Source organism: Galeopterus variegatus, unplaced genomic scaffold (assembly GCF_000696425.1).
Source record: "Galeopterus variegatus unplaced genomic scaffold, G_variegatus-3.0.2 Scaffold7854, whole genome shotgun sequence".
Lineage (NCBI taxonomy): Eukaryota > Metazoa > Chordata > Mammalia > Dermoptera > Cynocephalidae > Galeopterus > Galeopterus variegatus.
This window is the reverse complement of record NW_007733965.1, coordinates 42933-64096: the sequence shown is the minus strand read 5'-3', so window position 1 is coordinate 64096 and position 21164 is coordinate 42933. Positions and strand designations below refer to the sequence as shown.

General features: G+C 38.9%; 1 protein-coding gene across 1 annotated transcript in view; it reads left to right on the top strand.

The window, feature by feature from the left end:
• The window catches only part of LOC103607925 (probable cation-transporting ATPase 13A4), a gene marked incomplete at its 3' end in the record, with an annotated part of 97875 nt that overhangs the window by 37023 nt on the left and 39688 nt on the right, over nt 1–21164 (top strand). The window contains exons 8-17 of the mRNA XM_008592383.1: nt 1290–1359; nt 7595–7729; nt 10152–10322; nt 11156–11313; nt 11902–12090; nt 14403–14464; nt 17494–17644; nt 19339–19425; nt 19657–19810; nt 20939–21050. Of these exons, the coding sequence (XP_008590605.1) occupies nt 1290–1359; nt 7595–7729; nt 10152–10322; nt 11156–11313; nt 11902–12090; nt 14403–14464; nt 17494–17644; nt 19339–19425; nt 19657–19810; nt 20939–21050 (1289 nt within the window). The remainder of the gene's footprint in view (nt 1–1289; nt 1360–7594; nt 7730–10151; nt 10323–11155; nt 11314–11901; nt 12091–14402; nt 14465–17493; nt 17645–19338; nt 19426–19656; nt 19811–20938; nt 21051–21164) is intronic.

Genomic DNA, 21164 nt, shown 5'->3' with positions numbered 1-21164 from the left:
CCCGAGGAATCCTTGGACCACTCTCTGAGGACCACTGGTCTACCTTGTAACTGCTGCTCTTTCTTATTTCTCCAGCCTTCATAAACCCAGCCTCTCCCTTGCTTTTTGCCCTCCTGCTACTCTAGTCTTTTTGTTTCCTGAAATATATTATTTTTTCCTAGCCTCAGAGCATTTGAGCATGTCACCTGGAATTGTCTTTTCTTTTCATCTCTATGACTTGCCCTTACCCCCCGACTAAATAACTCCTGCTCAGGTCTTGGATTCAGTGTCACTTCTTCATAGAAGATTTTTCTTGATTCCCTTTGCTATATAAGCTCCCAAAACACCTTATTTTTTCCTTCTTATTACTGATTGTAATTATGCATTTACACACATGATTATTTGATTAAAATGTGTTTCTCTCAGTAGGTTGTAAATTCCGTGATAGTAAGAACTATATTTCTTTTGTTTACCATTCTAACTCCCCCTTTAGCATAATCCCAGGCATATTAAAGGTTGCTCAATAAATGTTTGTTGAGTGAATGCACAAATGAATAAAAGAATGAGTTAATGGCAGAACACCCTATCTTTGACCTTACCTTATTCTATCAATCGTTCTTAGTACATATTGATCAGATATGTAGATAATTTTAAGCTAAGAGATTTAGGAAGTGTCTTAAATGCCCAAATCAGGATATAAAAATGAACACACAAATTATTGAGACTTAACCTCCAGAACTAGGTAGGAGATCTTTTATAAGATAGTTTCTCAATAAATGTGAAATCAAATTTAATTTATTATATATTTCCTTTGTCTCTTCTTACTGGTTCACTCTCATTGTCCCATGCATTTTGTATATTACAACAAATACTATGAGGAAACAGGAGGAACCACCAAACTTCTTGCAAAGTTATAGTTTAGAAACTGATGTGGGACAGCCCAAAGCTGAAATAATGCTTGGTTCTTCAAGCTATTAGGTATAAACACATATCTTGAATGATACATGCTCTTGACTCTGTCTTACCTACTTAAAGAACTAAACACATATTTGTGGTTTTCAAAAACTCCTCTGAGTGGAAAAAGTGTGCTGGGAAATTCCTTTCAGCTAAAGAACACATACTTCTTATTACTTATAAGTTGGATGCTTTTTCATTTGAGTAACGGGCTACTCAGTTCTTTATTTCTAGCCCATACATTTAGTGACAAGAAGACAGTGCTCCATATTTAATGAAAGCTAGCACCTTACTGAATAACACCTGGGACCCATGCACAAATAGATAAGCCTTTTCTATCTTCCCTTCTTTTTCAGCAATCTGTAAAACTCCACCGTCTAGTTGAGTCACATAACAGCATCACGGTTTCTGTATGTAGGAGAAAAGGTAAGTTCCATTATTTTAGATTTATGTGTTGTCTATATGGAATCAGAACTGATCTGAATTTGTATGAGGATACTTCAAAAAGTCTATGGAAAGATTCGTGTTATTTTTTAATTCGATTTTTCCATGAATTTTTGAAGTACCCTCCTATTTCTGATTGCTCCTGCTACTACCATCCTCACACATCTTTTCTTGTGCATTTGCTTAAAGGGGTGAAGAACTTGAGATTTCTTCACCTTAAAAAAATCCTACTTTATTGAGGTAGAATTAACCTATGATAAACTGGACATATTTGTAGAATACAATTTGATAAGCTTTAACGTGTGTATGCACTCATGAAACCATCACCATCATCAAGATAATGACCGTCTATTACATCCAAAAGTTGCCTTGTGCTTGATTTTAATCCTTCCCTCCACCCATCCCTTATCTCAGGCAATCACTTATTTGCTTTCTGTCACTATAAATTTCCATGTTTAGGATTTTATATAAATGATATTGTACAGTATGCATTTTTTTGGTCTCATAATATATTTTGGATTAATTTGGGGGGAGGATCAAAGTTCATAATTATTTCAAGATTCATCTACTTTGTTAAATGTATTAATAGTTCATTTCTTTTTATTCCTGAGAGTATCCCATTGTATGGATAACTAGTATGTTCATCCCTTCACCTGTTGATGGATAGCTGGGTTCTAGTTTTTGGCTATTACAAATAATGCTGCCATGAACATTTGGGCACAGGTATCTGCATGAACATACACTTTCATCTCTTGTGGAAAAATACCAGGCTGTGGAATGGCCAGCTCATATGATATAGATGATTAACATTTTAAGAAACTGCAAAACCAAAAATAATGCTGCCATGAACATTTGGGCACAGGTATCTGCATGAACATACACTTTCATCTCTTATGGAAAAATACCAGGCTGTGGAATGGCCAGCTCATATGATAGATAGATGATTAACATTTTAAGAAACTGCAAAACCATTTTTTAAAGTGGTTATGCCATTTTACAGTCCCACCAGCAGAGTATGAGAGTTCCAGTTGCTCCATATTCTTGGTAACACTTGGTATGGTCAATTTCTTTCATTTTAGCCACTTTAATTTGCATTTCTCTAATGACTAATGGCATTGAACATCTCTTCAAGTGCTTATTTGCCATTTGTATATCATTTTCAGTGAAGTTCAAATCTTCATTCAAATCTTTTGTTTGTTATATTGTTTTCTTATTAAATTTGAGAGTTCCTTCTATATTCTGGAAACAAGTCCTTTATCAGACATTTGATTTGTAAATATTTTCTCTTAGTTTATGTTTTTATTTAAGTCTATCTTTTTATTCTCATCACACCATTTTTCAAAGGACAGATTTTTTTACTTTGGTTAATGTTTGGTTTATCAATTTTTTCTTTGTGGATCATTCTTTTCATATCATATCTGAGACATCGTTGTCTAATCTGAGATCATCAGATAGGTCAAAGTGGCATACCTAGGCTAGCATTGAAACCTGTGTGTACTCTGGCAAAACAGAGTATTCTGGTTCACCAGATAGTCCCAGTTGTATCCATTGTTTTTCTAAAATGCCTCTTTCAAATAATGCCTTGAATCAGCAAATATCATAAAGAAACAATTACATTTGTTAATCAAGATTTTCTACATTGTCTTCTACAGTTTTATAGATTTCGTTTTTATATTTAGTTTTATATTGTATTTTAAATTTTCTTTTTAAGTTTTTTGGGGTTTTTTTGCTTGTTTTGAATTGAAGTTCATCTTTTGAAAATAGATATCAAATGTTCCAATACCACTTTTTGAAAAGGTTATCCTTTCTTCAGGAATTGTCTTTACATTTTATCAAAATCAGTCATCTATATATAGGTGAATCTATTTCTGTACTCCCCGTCGTATTCTATTGATCTATTTGCCTGTCTTTATATCAATGCCATGCAATGTAGCTTTATAATAAGTCTTGAAATAGGATAATGCTAGTCCTCCAGGTTTGTTCTTTTTCAGAGTTATTTTGATGATATTGGGCCCTTCGCACTTCCATATAACTTTCAGAATCAACTTGCCAATTTCTTTAAAAAAAAATGCTGGGATTTTGATCATAGAACAATTTGTGGAAAATTGACATATTAACAAATTTGGATCTTTTTCCCTATGGATATGATACATCTCTCCATTTATTTAGGTCTTCTTTGTTTTCTTTCAGCAGTGTTTTGCAGTTTTCAGTTTATGGGTTTTACACATTCTTTCTCAGATTTACTCTTCAGTATTTCATATTTTTGGTGCTATCGTAAATGATATTTTTAAATGTAAACATTCAAGTATTCATTTTTTAGTAGTTCCCTCATGTGCATGTGCTGATCTGCAGTCTGCTACATACCAAAGGGGAGCGTCTGCAGACCTTTGCAGCTCTCACCCTGGGCAGTTATTGCTCTAGGAGTCTGCTCTGTGAACTCAAGCTTCCACAGTCTCCACAGATTCTCTTCTTTGAGTTCTGAACTCAGGGAGTCCTCTGGAATTTCTCTGGGTTTTCCCTCCCTGCACAGTGGCTGGGAAACTCTCTAAAGAAGTAAGCTGGGCAAATATAGAGCACCTTCACTTGTTTCCTGTCTCTTTTACTGCTTGATGTTCAGGGTCTAAAAACCATTGTTTCATATATCTTGTATGATTTTTGGTTGTTTCAAGTGGAAAGGTAAATCTGGTCCTTTTTATTCCATCTTGGTTGGAAGTGAATTTTCACCTTTTAAAAATATCTTGGTCATTTTCTCGTCCTAAGTTTATGATAAAACACATTGAACATTTACAAATACAGTAGTGGAGAGAATGCTTTTTACTGCTGTCATGCCATTTTCTTATATTGAGTGGGACTTTTTTTTAAAGAGAAAAACCTGTCCTTAACTATTTTGCATTTCCATCCATTAGAGTTTTTAGTCCTATTTTTGCTCAAATTGTCTTGTTTTTTGCCATTGAGAATGTCTTTAGATTAGGTCCTGAGTTCTTTTCAGATGACTCCAATAGTCATTGAAAGTTTTATTAAACTCATTGGGACAATTCCTGCTCTAAACTTGGACACATCAATTTTTCCAGAGTCCTTAGACATGATACTTAGAGACTTCAATCAAAGTGCTATAATAAAAAGTATTGTGCATAAGTCTTTTCATATTTTTGCCAGTTTGTCTTTGTTATAGACTTTGTGGAGTAAAATTGCTAGGTTAAGGAATAAATGCTTACAAACTTTTACTAGATAAATATTGCCCAATTTCTTTCCATAGAGATTGCACCAGTTTGCATTTGCACCAGAAATGTGTGAGTGCCTATTTTCTCGCAGCCTTGCCAATAGAGTATGTTGGCAAACTTTTAGATTCTTCTAATGAAATAGGTGAGCGGTGTTTGCTTGTGCATTTTCTCTTACTGTTTTTAGGAAATGATTTAAAACTTACAGAAAAGTTGCAAAAAACAGTTCAGATAACTTTTTTCCAGAACTATTTGAGAATACGTTGCTGACATGAGGCTCCAAGACTGCAGCATACTTCAATGTGTATTTCTTAAAGACAAGGACATTCTCCTACATAAACAGCAGCACAATCTGGAAGTTAATATTGACACATTATTACCAACTAATTGTCAGACCTCATTCATGTTTTGCCAGTTGTCTCAATAATGTTCCTTGTAGAAAAGGGATCCGGGATCACATAATGCTGTTGGTTGCCGTGTCTCTTTAATTTTCTTCAATCCTTTCCTGACTTCCATGACCTTGACTCTTCTGACTCTGGTTATTTTGTAGAATGTCCCTCAATTTGGCTTTATCTGATGTTTCCTAATATTTCAATTCAGGTTATGCATTTTTGGCTGAAATATCTCAGACATGATGCTGTGTTCTCACTGCTTCCTCTCAGATGGTACATAATTTAAATTTGTCCTATTACTGGTGATGTTAACTTGAATTACTTAATTAAATGGTGTCTACTAGGTTTCTCCATTGTAAATTTACTTTTTCCCTTTGCAATTAATAGTTATTTTGTTGAGAGATACTTTGAGAGTGTAAACCATCTTCATCAAATTTTCACCCACCAGTTTTACTATCTATTGATGTTTCTTGGCTAAATTAATTATTACTTCAATAGTTGCCGAATGATAATATTCCAATTTTATCTTTCCCTCTACATTTGTTAATTGAAGTTTTGCTGTAAGGAAAAGCTATCTTTTTCCCTCATTTATTTATTCATTTACTTACGTTATTAAGGACTCATGAATCCCTACTTTGTTCAATAGTTACAGTTCTTTATTATTGTTATTTACTTTGATGCTTATATTGTTACAGATTTAGGCAGCCAGGGCCCTTTAAGTTGGCTGTGATATCTTTTTGATGTGTCTCCGCCATTCTTTGAGCATTTGCCTATGTAATGGCACAACAAGGTGTTCTAGCTTATATCACACTTTTCTTGGCCCAGCCTTGTAATTAGCCATTTTTCTAAAGAACTCTGGTTCTTTTTGCAGGGGCAGAGGGAATGGAATTTAGACACCCAAATTTGGGCACTGGATATGCTCATTATTTGGGGGGTTCCACTGATTCTAGACCCTTTCAAAGGACAGAATTAAAGAATATATGTATAAACGAACATGTTAAATTTGTATATGTTCTTATATCTGTACACATTTACATCTATATTATTTCTCTCTCTCTTTACTACCCTGATATCTCCAATTCTAAATCAGTACCACAGGATTCATTCTAGTTTTATGTCTTTCTATATTTGTAACCTGCTTTCTTCAGTGAGAAACTTGGCCTTTTCAATGTATCTACTTTTGTATCAGTTCTGCTTGGATGTTACCTATCTTCCATCACTGCTGATGCTTCCACTGCCCTCATCCCCTCCCATATAGACACCTTTTCACCCTGCTTGGACCCCAACATCCCATAGCAGGCCACTGCCACCATGGGGGCCCTTCTCTCCCTGCTCAGGCTCTGACACCCTGTACCAGGCCATGTAAACACACTTCTATCCTATTTAGGCTCCAAAACCCACAGCAGGCTGCCACTCACCCACCCACCCAGCGCCCTACATGGATACCTGTCTTGCTCAGCTCCATAACAGCTCTAGGACTGAATAAGGAAGGAAAGAAATAAAGGCAGTCAGGCAATCAGGAAGGAAAGAAGAAATTAATTTTCATCTGTCTTATTATGAGTAAGAATATACAGCTATTATTGGGCACAGGTCTGGCTGCCTTCCCACTTTTAAAAGCAAACTAGTCAAAAGTCAAATGTTGGTGAAAAAGGAAGTCAGCTTTTATTCAGGAATACCAGTTGACCTGAGGAGAGATGTTAGGCTCACCCATCTCTCCGGTAAACCCGAAGGAGAACGGCCAGACTAAAGACATCTCAAAGACTCAGGCTTACCGAGGGGTGTTTAAAGAAGCAGTTGAGATAATGGAGCGTGGGAAATGAAAAGCAGGAGGGAGGGAGAGAGAGGTGAGCTGTGGGAGCTCCGTGCAAGGAGTCAGGTGGAAGGTCTCTCTAAGACTTTGGTTTCTGTTCCCATCTTTGCTATCTCAGGGTCTGGATAGTATATGCCTCCTGGCAAGTCTGCAGCTCTAGGAGGGCTGGAAAATAACTTTACATTCATCTAAAAAATGTCATCTCGCCCCTAACCAAGGTTCAAAATATCAAATAGGTATGGGAAAAGAGGGAACTCAGAGAAATGAATGCCAAGAAAAAAACTGTGTCCTTTTAAAATTTGCCTACGGTCCATGTGGTTTTAGGTACCAACATGGCTTCAGTCCTGCTCACTCCAACACAGCTTTTCAAATGTTTAGCACGACACTTGAATTCGTGTGTGTGTTATGTGTGTGAACTATTAATATGTAGCAATTTTGCTGTACAGTTATTTGAGATACATCTCTTTTTAAGGAACTCTTTATATATTAGGAATATTGATCTTTTGTCTGTATTGTAAGTTTCAAATATGTTTTCTGTTTGTCATCAGTTCCTTTTTTTTTTTTGCTTATTTATTTTTGTGCCACACAAAGGTTTCTATTTTACATTGTTTATTTTACACAGTTTAATGTAAATGTTATCTTTTTTTGTTTCCAGATTTTTAATCAATAATGAGGAAATTCTCCTTTTTTTGTAAATGCCCTGGTTGCTTTTTCATTGATTTCCAACTTAAATAGAGGTTAGACTGTGTTTTTGTGGAAAAATAACCTGACTCAACTCTGTCTTCCCACTCTGTCAGCTGGAATTCAAGAGCTGGAGTCACGCTTCCTGGTGCCTGGAGATTTATTAATTTTGATGGGGAACAAAGTTCAAATGCCATGTGATGCCATTTTGATTGATGGCAGCTGTGTGGCAGACGAAGGCATGCTGACAGGTATGCTCCTATCTCCACAGCCTACAGCCTCTGTGGGCTGTCCCAGGCTCCTTGCTATGATGCTCCTGGCTCCTCCTCTACCTGAATGACAATGGCTCGCTTCAAAGTAGGGAGCTGCTGTGGGACCTTTCTGTTTCCACAAATCTTACTTAGTCCTGCTGTGAATGGATCTGGCCATTCAAATTAAAGATGCTTTCTATGTGCTGTTTGATATAATCATAACTTTTTGGGTGTTTAGCATTTCCTTATTGAGTGAAGGATTATTGCAGCCCTTTCGTTTTACCTTAAGATTGCAGAGATCATTTGATCCTTCAGAATTGTCTGTGACTTTTATTTAGTATTTTCATGTAAACTATGTCTTCAGATAAACTTGGAGGGTTTGAAAACCATCAATGACATCCTGAAACCCACAGGGTAGACCAAGCTCTTTCTGGCTTGGCTTGAAACTCTTAAAAAGTTCAAGGTAAAGCCTTTGGCAGATCTGCTACTTCCAAAATACATACCGGGTAACTATATTTCATTTTTAAATAGCATGCTGGAGCTGGGAGGGACCTTAGAAGCCATCTCACTTCACAGATGTGGCAACTGAAGTCCAGAGAGGAGAAGGGACTTGCTCAAGGTTACACTGCTGTCATCTGTCACTTGCAAAGCATAATGATGAGATGTTGTGCCATCATTTTTGTGAGATAAAGAAGACTCATAAAGTCTTTTTCAGAGATGAAGCGGGGGCTGTGAGTACGCATGGACACATTGTGGTTCCGATTGAAGTTCGAATCAAATCCGTTTCTCCCAGGCAAATCAGAAAGGCGTGAAATGGAGACAAAATGCTCATTTTCATCCTATATGAACTTACAAAAAAAATGTGCAGCAAGTCACAGCAGGTCATGGCAGGTCATGGCAAGTCAGGTTTCTTTCCCTCAAGAATCCATATATTCACAAAAATCCCTTAATACTGGGATTTTGCAACACCAACTACCATTTTCCTAAGGAAAGGAGCCCTAGTATCCTGGACTGTTCACTCTGACTTTGTACTGTCCATTCTGCAGTAGAAAGACCAGTGGAGGCTTTGCAATCTCGTTCCTCAGAACAGGCCATAGGTACTTTCACAACTTCATTCATTGCCTGTATTAGCGCTTCGACCTGCTGCAATAAGCCCCTCTTGCTGCACTGGCAAAAGTCACCTACGTTTCAATTGCCAAATCCAATGGCTTCTTTAAATTCCTCTTCTTATTGACCTCTCTTCTGTATTTGACTATTCTGGCCAGCTCTCCTTCTGAATACTCTCTTCTCCCAACTTTCTAAGACAACGCCTCGCTCCAAATTCTTCTACCCCTGACCAGCATGTTCGGTTTTTTTTCTGCTGCTCCTCTTCCTCCATCTCCTTGACTGTTGGTCTGCTCAGGGCTATGTCCTTGTCCTTTCCTCTTATTACCCTACACTTGGTCCCTAAGTAAGCTTGCCTTTTTTTGTGGCTTTAATTATTGTGTATCAGCTGATAAGCTCTGGCTAAATATCTAGTCAAAGCCTCTCATCTGGGCTCCAGATCCAAATGAATATCTATCTGCCTATAAGGCTTCTTGACATTGCCATTCGACAAGGCAGCTCCGACTCGTGGTTACCAAACGATGATTCGTTCTTCCTACAAGCCCTGTGTTGCTGAATAATGTCACTTTCTTCTCATTCCCCCAAGTCGGGAACCAGGCAGCCATTTTAAATTCCTCTGCCCCTGTGACCTGCCAATACAAAAATTTCCTCAAGTATTGTAGCTTCTTACTTCCTTGTTTCTTGAATCCAGCACTTCATTTCTATTCCTACTGCCAGCTGCCGTAGATCAGACCTCATCCCCTCCAGCTGGGACTCTTGTGATCATTTCCCAACTGGATGTCCAGCCTCCAACCTTACCATACTTCAATTTATTCCCTGTACTGTGGACAGAATGCTCTCTCTTAGATAAAAATGTGATAGTACTCTCCTGATTAAAGAGTTAAATCCCCCGCATCCCCCTTCCATCACCGGTGCCTATAGAAAAATGTTTAAAGACTTAAACTGTTACACTCAGGGCTCTCCATGCTTTGGCTCCTACATAGTGCTTTCTCTTGGCCCTTTAATCCCCACACCCCATGTGCTAGATGGGACAGCTTGCTGTTCCCTAAGTGGTTATTTTTAGCCTCCATGTCTGGTTTGCAATATTCATAATATTTATAATACAGCATTATACTTATTTGCTTACATTCTATCTCGCTCTCTAAGCTATAGACCCATTAAAAACAAGAACTATGTTTAATCTTGTATCCCCAATAACTAGGGCTGTTTCAATACACGGTGGTCTCAGCAAAGTCTTTTGTATGGTGAGTGAGCGCAGGCATGGTTTAAATGAGTGAAGGCATCCCACCTCACAAAACAATATGTTTATTTTCTATAGGAGAAAGTATTCCAGTCACTAAAACTCCACTACCCAAGCTGGATAGCTCTGTGCCCTGGAAAACACAGAGAGAAGCGGATTACAAACGGCATGTCCTCTTCTGTGGGACGGAGGTTATCCAGGCCAAGGCGGCTTGTTCTGGGGCCGTGAGAGCAGTGGTTTTGCAGACTGGTGCGCATCCTCTACTTTGTGTTGTTATTTGTAGTGAAATATTTCTGCTCAGTTTGTGTAGTGCCTTAAATTTATTAGGTAAAGAAAAGTCTTTAGATAACAAACCAAATATATGTAAATCTGTATGTTTTAAATGCTATTTGAAATATATAGCACATGCCTTTTAGTAAAGATAACGATACTCATGACAATTACTACTAGTTATGTGCTTTGCAGTTTATAAACTATTTCTACATATTAAACCAGCAGAATAAAGATGCCTACTGTTACAGGAATAGACTGAGGGCACACAATTCATGTGAACTTTTAAAAATGACACAGCCAGTAACTGACAGAGCTGGACTTAGAACTTGAGTCTTCTAACCCCACATTCTGAGTTTTTTTTGGGCAGGTCTAGAAACTGAAAACTTAACGCTGAAAAGTATTAGAAAAGTGAGTCTATCAGTATTTACCAGGCCATTTAATCTTAATTCAAGTGACATGTGTGAATGTATGCCCACATGGGCATATGTGCTCATGAGTCATTTCCTTATAATAAAATTATATTTTGAAAAGCTGTGCTCTGCCCCCAGTATGGTGGTTTCTTATCTCTCAGATGCATTAAAATTGGGAATGAAGGAAGGAAAGCCAGAGAGAGTACTAGGCTCGGAAATAAGAAAGATATTTTTTATCTTAGCATTTAACATATTTTCTCAATTATCCTTTAATTTCCTTTGGGTTTAACACTGTTTAAATATCTTTTGAGAAAAACAAAGGTAAATTTGGGGTTTAGAAGAGCACTAGCAGTAGGATTTGTCACTCTGAGAGCGTGGGATGTATGTTCACTGTTTCAGGATTCAGCACTGCAAAGGGGGACCTTGTGAGATCCATTCTCTATCCCAAGCCAATGAATTTTAAGCTCTACAGGGATGCCATCAGGTTTCTCCTGTGCCTTGTGGGGACAGCCACCATTGGGATGATCTATACTCTGTGTGTCTATGTGCTCAGTGGGGTAAGCTGCCTTTGTTCTTTTATAACACGCGCGCATACACTCATCTGTGTATATTTTATACTCCACATGTTGACCTTAATCTAGCACATGGTTTAAAGACCTGGGAAACAAAGCCAAACACTGAAACCTGCTTATAGATGCCCAGTTCCCCAATATAAGCAATTGATCACTGAATTCCCTAATAACAATAAGATCTCGTAGGACAGTGGGATAAAGCAATTTGTTTATTGAGATAACATGCCTCTATTCTTGCACACTTTTCCACACATCATTTTTTTTTTCATTTTCAATCTGAAAATATATTTATTTTAGAAATTTTTAAAAAATCAGATACCCAGTGTTGGTGAGGTCATGGAAAACTGGTACATTGCTCTCTGCTGCAAGCAGTAGGAATTGTAATGAGCCTTTTCATTGCACTTTGGCAAAAGATACTGAGAGCCATAAACATGGTCAGACCCTTTGACACACTGATTTCATTTTTAGAAATTTGACATAAAAAAGTAAACAAAAAAGAAAAAAAAAAGACATATGCACAGAGCTATTCGTTACCGATTTATGTGGAATAGCTAAAGAATGACTGTCTTCCAGGAACCTCCCGAGGAGATGGTAAAGAAAGCCCTTGATGTCATCACAATTGCTGTTCCCCCTGCTCTGCCTGCAGCTCTGACCACGGGCATTATCTATGCCCAGAGGAGGCTGAAGAAGAAAGGCATCTTCTGCATTAGCCCCCAGAGGATCAACGTGTGTGGACAATTAAACCTTGTCTGCTTTGACAAGGTATGTGTGTTTCATCCTCACTTTGTTGCCATTTTTTTATTTTTTATTTTATTTTATTTTATTTTTTTAATTTTTATTTTGTCAATATACAATGTAGTTAGTTATTGTGTCCCATCACCAAAGCCTCCCTCCCTCCTCCATCACTGTGGTCACGTATAGGTGCTTTTACTCTCGTGGGAGGCAGGAAATGTAGGATATGGGAATCTGACTACATTCCATCTCTGGTTGGGTGTGTCATCTGAGAAAGGTACATCTCTTGAGATCTCAGATTCTGGGATTTAGAGAAGGGAAAATTGGTACTAAATAGATGAATCTTTTAGGGTCCTTCCAGCTGCAATATTCTATGAGAAGCAATGAATTAAAATAGCATCCAGTTCCTGCACAGTCAAAACCCTCATACAAAGAACAAAATTTAAGCTCTTTACTATGGTTATTGCTATATTGCTAATACTAGTAATATTACCTGATTGTATAGTCAGTGCTCAATAAATATTTATCAAGTTAATGAATGAACTTAAAAGGAAGACTATATTAAACTGTGTCTTACCGTGAGAATTGATTACAATAAAGTCCCATATCAAACCCTTACTGTATTTTTCCAGCTGTAGTTTATTGCTTAAAATTACTCTTAATCATATGCCAGTTATTTCCAGCCGGCCTCTGATCTTGCCTTCTCATGAGTGTATGTTTTTTCAGTCTGTGCACATGTATGCTGGGGTGGAGGTAAGAGTTGTGAGAGGATAAGATGACAGTGAAGGGCATGTGGGCAGGTGAGCACAGGCAAAGGCATGGAGAGCAGGACATTAGTAACGGGAGAAGATGTCTGGACCTCGAATGTCTGGCTAATACATTTTTATTTTTTTCCTTTTTGTCTTTTTTCGTGACCGGCAACGGATCGCAACCCTCAGTGTCGCGCCCGTACCGGACCGGGACCGGCAACGGGATCGCAACCCTCGGTGCTGCTCCCGCACCTCGCTCAGCCAGTGAGCGGCCGGTCTGTATGTGGGATCCGAACCCTCGGCGGGAGTGCTGCCACGCTTCCCAAGCGGCGCACTGTAGCAGTGCGCCACCGGGCCGGCCCAAGGCTAATACATTTTTATATATACTTTAAGCAGCAGGGAGCCATTATAGGCTTTGTTTTTGTTGTTGCCACTTTTTTTAAATTTATTTTTATATTGTGGTATAGTATAGATAACATAAAATTTACTGTTTTAACCATTTTTAAGTGTACAGTTCACTGGCATTAAGAACGTTCTCACTGTTCTGCAACCATCACCAACATCAATCTTGAGAACTTTTTCTCTCTTCCCAAATTGAAACTTTGTACCCATTATACAACATGTTGAAGGTTGTGATAGAGAATTAATGGGATCAGAACTGTATTTTATAATTACTGGAGTATCAGAAAGATCTACCAAGAATAGAAGGTTAACATAGATCTTGCCACCACATTATTTCAACATTATTTTGTGATTTAACTAGCACCATGAGGAAAGACGTTCTATTTATGAGATTATGTCCCTGGACTTGGAAAAAGAAACAGGGGTGGGAGCGATGTGAATCTGAATAAAGAATGAGTAATAATTGTAATTATTATTATTGGCTCTTACTGTATGCTAGATATTACATTAAGCACTTTATACTATCTCATTTAATGTTCCCAACAACTGTGTGAGACTATGACCATGTTACAGACAAAGGTTCTGATGTTTAGAGGTATTAAGCAATTTGCCCAGGTTACACAGCAGGCATTTGAACCCAGTCTGAGCTCTTAACCATAATCCCACATGGAGAGAAATACCAACAAACACCCTTTTACCAAAGGTATCAAATGGCAAACCATTTCTTTAGAGTCTTTCCACAAACAGTGCCCTGTAGGTAAACATTTTACTCCATTACTTATTTCTGATGACATATTTCTGCTTCTACTATAAAAACTGGGTCTCACCCATTTCATAGCTCTTATAGGCTTACCAAGGACTTTCTCATCCATTCAATCTACCCTTAATACTCAAAACAATGTTCTGAAGTGTTTAAGGGAGATGCCATTTTCTTCTTCTTACCATGGAGGACACTAATGTTCAAAGAGATTAAGTGCCACTTTGTCATACAACTAGTCTGAACTCATCATAGCTTCTGCTCAGGACTCCAGAGATCCACCTTATTGTGACCCTCTTTGAAGTGCTGATCTTGATAGTATGATTGTGATGTATATTTTGCTATTAAAACATACCATAGTTGTCTTCACTATGGGGTCTTCACTACAGGGCCACCAGGTCTTCAGTGTATGCCGAGTGTTTGTTTCTGTTTAGACAGGCACCTTAACGAGGGATGGCTTGGATCTCTGGGGACTCGTGCCCTGTGATAAGAATGGGTGAGTACCTTGAACTCAATGCATTGTAGTTTTGGTTTTTTCAGAATTCCAAGTTTTCTCTTGAAACTACTAATGGAGACATTTGGGTTCTGGCTTTGGTGAACATTGATTGCTAAAGAATCTTCATTTAATTTCTCCTCTTGAATGCTTCCAAGTCTCACTAAAACATGCGTACTTTCCCCACCCCATCCCTAGCTCCATGCCACTCACAAACCCAGGAGATGAAGAGGAAGTTTTGACACTGCATTCAAATTCTTGCTAAAATGTAATTTGCTTTCAGCATATTCATCAGGGGCTTGACATAGGCCCAGTATAAATAATTTGGAAAGCACCAAGGCACTGTCCTTCAAGGAGGTGGCATTCCTTGTACACTGCACTGAGTGTTGACCTGAATTTCAGGAAGAGGAACATCTGTGGAACTGTAGCTAATGTACTCATTTTCCTTGGTATTCTGATTCTGGGAACTCCACCTTCTGGCTGCCAAAAACTCTTTTCTAGCAAGAAAAGTCTCCATTTTGGCAGTTTTCGGCATGGTGTGGTACAGATTTGCCTGTCCCGTGGCCCTCTTGTGGTCATGTCTGAGTTTGCTTCTCTGCCTGCTTTTTCTCCTCACTCTGACCTTTAGTGTGAACAGAACACAAAACACGATGCATTTGACATCTATGTTTTGTTTGAAAATGAAAGCATATCCCTCTAATGCTTGCAATCTAAATCACAAAGCATTTTACACATAAAAGGTACATTGTGGTTCTTTTGTGTTATGCAGATGATATACAAATTATCCATAAAATATTTTTAATTAAACATGGCTAATATACAGTGACATTAAAATACTATTTATAAGCACGTGGGTTAAAAAATAATCCTGATGTATCTAACCACTTTAGTCTACAGAAGAAGCCTCTTACAAATCTCAAACTTTGTAAAGTTCATTTTTTCTATAAGATATACTTGTATATACAAGAGTACCTCAAAAAGTTCATGGAAAGGTTTGTATTATCTTTTAATTCTATTTTTCCACAAACATTTTGAAGTACTCTCATATACCTTGTCTCCTTGGTCATTAGTGTTTTTCTGTTTCAGCTTCTACAAAAAATGTTTGCATTTATTCAAACATGTGAACATCTTGAGAGCAGTCTTTTTAAAATTTATATTTGTGTTTCTGATGTTATAGTACTGTACCAGGCACATATAATAGGTGCACAGTGAATGTTTGTTCATCTAAAATGATCTAAATATATTCTGTCTTTTGAATGTTTTACTTATTGAATTGACATATTATTTATAAAACTTTGGAAACTATTTCTAAAAATGACTCATTACAGGCTATTAAATATCTTCTTAGTGGAGGTGAACTCATTTCTGATAATTCTTGTCTGTTCCAAAAAGAGCCTGACTAATACACCAGATACTTCAAGAACGATGAAAGGCTAACAGGGCTTGATAAATCATAACAGAGAGCTCTGTGCATGTGTTGTGATTGATTAGAGTATGGCCCAATCGTCTGGAACTCAGAGTTACATACTCAGAATTACAGACTGATGATAGTGTAAGTGTCATAAAAATGAGTTTTTCCTCGTCTGTGTTTTTCTTTTCAGTGTGAGCTTAAGCTTCTGTGTTAACCTTACTGTTGGTGATCTCTTCCTTTCAGATGTTTACTAAAATACCATGGGGCATGTTGTAAACCACTAATAATAACTCTTTTGACACATAATAATGGACATAACCAACAGGATCAATAATAAACCAAGAGGTTTTTGAATTCTTAGTGTGACAAAAGGAAGCTTGAATGAAAAAGCCAGGAAGAAATACGGCTGAATTATGAGTTAACACTCTGGTATGGATGCTTTCAAAAACAAAAGGCCAGAGCAACCTAAGGCTGTATTTAAAAAAATGTAGTGTCCATAGCATGAGAAATAAGTCTGATCCTGGAGATCACTTTTTAAAACAAACTATGAGAAAAGCTTTTCCAAGAAAGAGTAACTAGGCAGGTGAGAGATCTGATAAAACTGTGTATTGGAGGAACAGCTAGTGGTTCCTCTGTAACCCCAGTAGAAGGTAGGATAAAGGGGAGTATGGCCGAGCTGATCTACAGATCTGCATGAAGTGGACACGTGGAGGAGGGAGAGCAAGTAGATTCTGACTGGCTCCAAGAAGCAGATATCGCCTCTATGTAGGAAGAACCTTCTGCCATTCAAAGGTCCTCCAAACAGGATGGGCAACTACTATGCTACACAATTTAGAAGGGGCTGACCAACGAGGTTGTAGAGGACATTCCTCTAGTGGGGCTGAGACTTAACTCAATGACTTCCACTCTGGATTAGTGAAAGAATCCTGCATATGACATTTGAGTTGCATTTCAATAGATTTTAGACGAGGCCACTTTCCATAAGAAACTTTGGGGATAATGGCTGCAATATGGACACTAGATACCAGGGTAGAAGAGGGAGATGTCCTTTTTCAAAAATGTTCTGGTGTTCATTTCTTCACCACTATGGTCTTGCAGCTTTCCAGTAACAAACTCACTCATTCATTCACTCATACATTTATTGACCATCTACTGTGGGCCAAACATCAAATATGTTGGGAGAAAGATAGGAAGACACAACCCTTCCCTGAAGGATTAATTGAGGGAGATACACATATACAAAAATAACTATAGTATGAGCTAGTCTGTTCTGTCTCACAGTGTTGGAAAAGGAGTGGTCTCGTAGTTGAGGTGGGAGGTGAGGAGCTTAGACTTAAGGGTGATATTTCTAGTTCTTTTCATACCTCTCAAATTAAATGTCAGAGAAGGGATGAGGAAAAGAGAGAAAAAGGGGCTTAAAGAAACTCTGAGACCTTTCTCGTAATCAGTGAACTTACCTAAGGATGATGGCTGAATGAAGCACTGTTAATGTGGAGGGATGGGAGATTGGGTATGTAACGCAACAAAGCATATTAAATTATTTTTTCAAAAGATGTTCACCTCCAAGATGCTCCATTTTGGCATGAGCAGAGAGGGCTGACATTCTTTCCCTCTTCTTTAGCTTCCAGGAAGTCCACAGCTTTGCCTCAGGCAAGGCTTTGCCATGGGGTCCGCTGTGTGCGGCCATGGCCAGCTGCCATTCTCTGATCCTTCTTGATGGGACCATCCAAGGAGATCCTCTGGACCTCAAAATGTTTGAAGCCACCACCTGGGTAAGCCTCTTCTCTGCAGAGAATCTAAGAAGCTTCTTTAAGGCCAGAGCAACACAGGCCTCATCACAGCTATTTAATACTTATAAAATGTGTATGGAGTACATATAGCAGTGAGGGGTGAACTTATCTACACCTGTTTTCCTTATCTGTACAATGAAACTAATAATAGTGTATCTGCATCATAAGATTATTATGAGGATTAAATGAGATGATACATTAAAAATAATCCTTGATACCATGCCTGCCACATAGTACAGATTCAATAGTATTAATATAATTATAATTATTATATAATTATTTCTTAACTCTTTGTACTGTTCTATGAGCATTGTATAGTTTCAAGGTTTTCTAGAGCGTGGGGATTAGGAAACACTATTGTCTCCAGTGCTTAGGGTAATGTGTAGACTCATCGTGATCAAGAGTTTTATTCCTATTAGTTTAGTTTTGATTTTATTTCTAAAACTGGAAACAACAAAAGGAAAACTGGACTGGCCAGTTAGCTCAGTTGGTTACAGCGAGGTGTTGATAACACCAAGGGCCAGGTTTCAATCCCTATTTGGGCCAGTTGCCATTAAAAAAAAAAAAAAGGGAAACTAATAAAGAAGTTTTGCTGAGACTTTGAGCTAGATTTAAGAGCAAATGAGGTAGTTCAGGAATCTGGCTTTTCTGAGCCTAGTTTCGGCTCTGCTCTGACTGCTCGTCCCTGTGACACCATCGCTCATGTTGGGACCCTGATTTCCATGACAATAATGAGAGGATTGAGTTAGACCCCGAGTGTTCATATAAAATGAAAAAGGACAAAAAATCTGGCATCTTTTCTTAAAAGGAAACCGTATTCTGAAGCATCCTTTAACATCTAAATAGCTGGAGTTGCTCCAGTTGAAATAGAAGGTATGGAGTAAAGATGGAGATTAAGGGACACAAATCCCTGGCTGCTGAGCCACAAACCTACCCCCTCTCCCTGCAGCTGCATGCAGCTCCAGGTCCCTGTGACACACTGTGAGAATCACTGAAAGAGACGATCTTTAGGGCCCCTGCCAACTAGAATAGGGTTGCAAGTTCATAGCTGTCCTTTCTGGGTTAGTGTTTCCTTATCTTTAAATAGGGATTACAATTTCCTCTCTGAGATTTTTTTAGCCATTGTATGAAATGACTACAAAGCACTTTGATATCTTTGGGTGAAAGTTTTCTTTGACTATAATTTAGGATCATTATTATAGAAATTACTGAACATTAACCATGTCATCACAGTCCCAGCCCCGCCCCACCCTGAGGACCATCAATCCAAATTAGACAGACAGGGAAGAGCAGGAGCAGCAGTGAACTCCAGGAAAAGGAAGAGAGTGGGTGCTTTCTTCACACAAAGTACATCTGGCCGTTCATGCTCACTGTTTTCAATTTAAGCTCTTCAGAAATGGAGAACAAGCCTTTCCACAGCACAGTCCAACAGAGAAAGCAGTACAAATTGCGTGAATAATTCAGAAGTGTCTGCCCTTCAAGTTTTGCAGCATTTCCAGTGCATTATTTTTTTCTGTGGCAGCATAAGTCTGGTTCACCTCCATCCAGCTGAGGGAGGAGACGCAGAGGATACATTGAGGTGGTCTGAGGATTTTCTCAAGGGGAGGGTTTTAGCGCAGCATCAATGTACAAACAATAATAAACCTCTACAATGAAACATCCCATTTGTGGAATAGGAAATGGCTATTTCTGAGGACAATTTCCACATCAAGGGACTGCCAGCACAGGCCGTGGTAGTTACGCCCTGCAAGACAGCCAGCCAGGTAAGCCTTGCCTGCCATTCACCCCACAACACCCAAACTCGAAGGGAAACTTCTCTCTATCCCCCAGTTTTTGAAAGGTCACAGAGGTGTCTTCTCTGAATTCCAGATGTGAAAATTGGAGAGATCTTTCCCCCTTACTTGCTAAAATAACAATTGAGGAAGGAGTAATTAATTCCCAGTAGCTAGAAGCTATGTCGGTATGTCCCTCTCCATTCCCCATGCCTCAACCAGGTCCCAGTGGAAGGAATTGCAATCCTGCATCAGTTCCCGTTCTCATCAGCGCTGCAGAGGATGACAGTCATTGTCCAAGAGATGGGGGGTGACCGACTGGCATTCATGAAAGGTGCACCTGAAAGGGTGGCCAGCTTTTGCCAACCTGAGACAGGTTAGTGAATAGACTTGAATTACAACTGGCAAATCTATTTTCAGTCATTGTAGCACTTGACCTATGAATTCAATTGCCTACTGGTCATCAGCAATTGGGTGGTTCATTGACATTCTAAATTCAATACCAAAATCGAGCTTTTCTTTCTCACTTCCTGTCTTTCCCAATTTCCCATCTTGGTGAGTGGTACCGCCATCCCCCCATCCACCCAATTTAGAAGTCATCCCTGATTCCTCCCTCCCCATCAGTGACTCCTTCTCATCAGTTGCTAATCCATTGTCCTGTCACTGGATCTGCTCAGGCTTTTATCACCCCTGACTTCAATAGCTGCTGAATTCCCCCCTGCCGGCAGCCTCCCCTACTCTGGTTCACCCTCCATACTGGGACTAGATTGGTTTTTCCATCAGAACTATGTTGTCACTTTTTTGCTTTTATTCTTTTGGTTGCTTCCCATAGGCACCAGTATAATCTCACATTTTTTAGGATCGGATATAATGCCTTCATGATCTGAACCCATAAACTTTTCCTGATATGCCTTACCACTCCTCTCCTCACATCCGGTGCCTCCCCTGAGCTGAACTAACTACTCAAGTTTTGCTGCCTCTTGCCTGCCTGCCTATGCACAAGATGCTCCCTCAGCCCCAAAGCCCTTTCCTTCCACCTAACTACTGCTTCCTAGTCCGGGATACCCACCACCAAATGCTTCATAGCATGTGGCAATTGCCTAGACCATAGTTATGATCTCATTTGATTGTATTGTTAGTCTGCTGGATGTTCCTTAAATGGACAGAAGTCCTTAGAGCAGAGCTTGCAGTTTGATCTCCGCATAGCCAATGCCTGGCACATAGTATACCCTCAATCAATGTTTCTTGGTTAAACTGGAGAAAAAAGAATTCTACACTTGCCTATCCTTTTTCCTTTTTCTTAGATGCTTTCTTCCCCTTTCAGCTTCACTGGATCCCAGGAGGTCTACCCTGACAATGTAGATTTAGAATTCTCTCTGACTTGTTTGTGTACCTTTTTAGAGGTGTGTTTTCTTGGGCAAGAGTTGGATGTTTGTAGAGAGTTTTCCTGCCAGTACCAGCTAAACAAATATTGCATACTAATCCTATGTTGTTTTCTGAACAGTACCAACTAGTTTTGTTAGTGAACTTCAGATTTACACAACGCAGGGCTTCCGGGTCATTGCACTGGCCTACAAGAAGCTGGAAACTGACCACCACACCACTGCCTTGACCAGGTAATGGGGAGGATATTGATAACGCAGAATGATTTGGTGAAAAGATGCACCAGACTGGGATGGGACTTAAAGATTTTGGGTGGTAGACACAGAAACTCAGCTTGCTGAATTTGT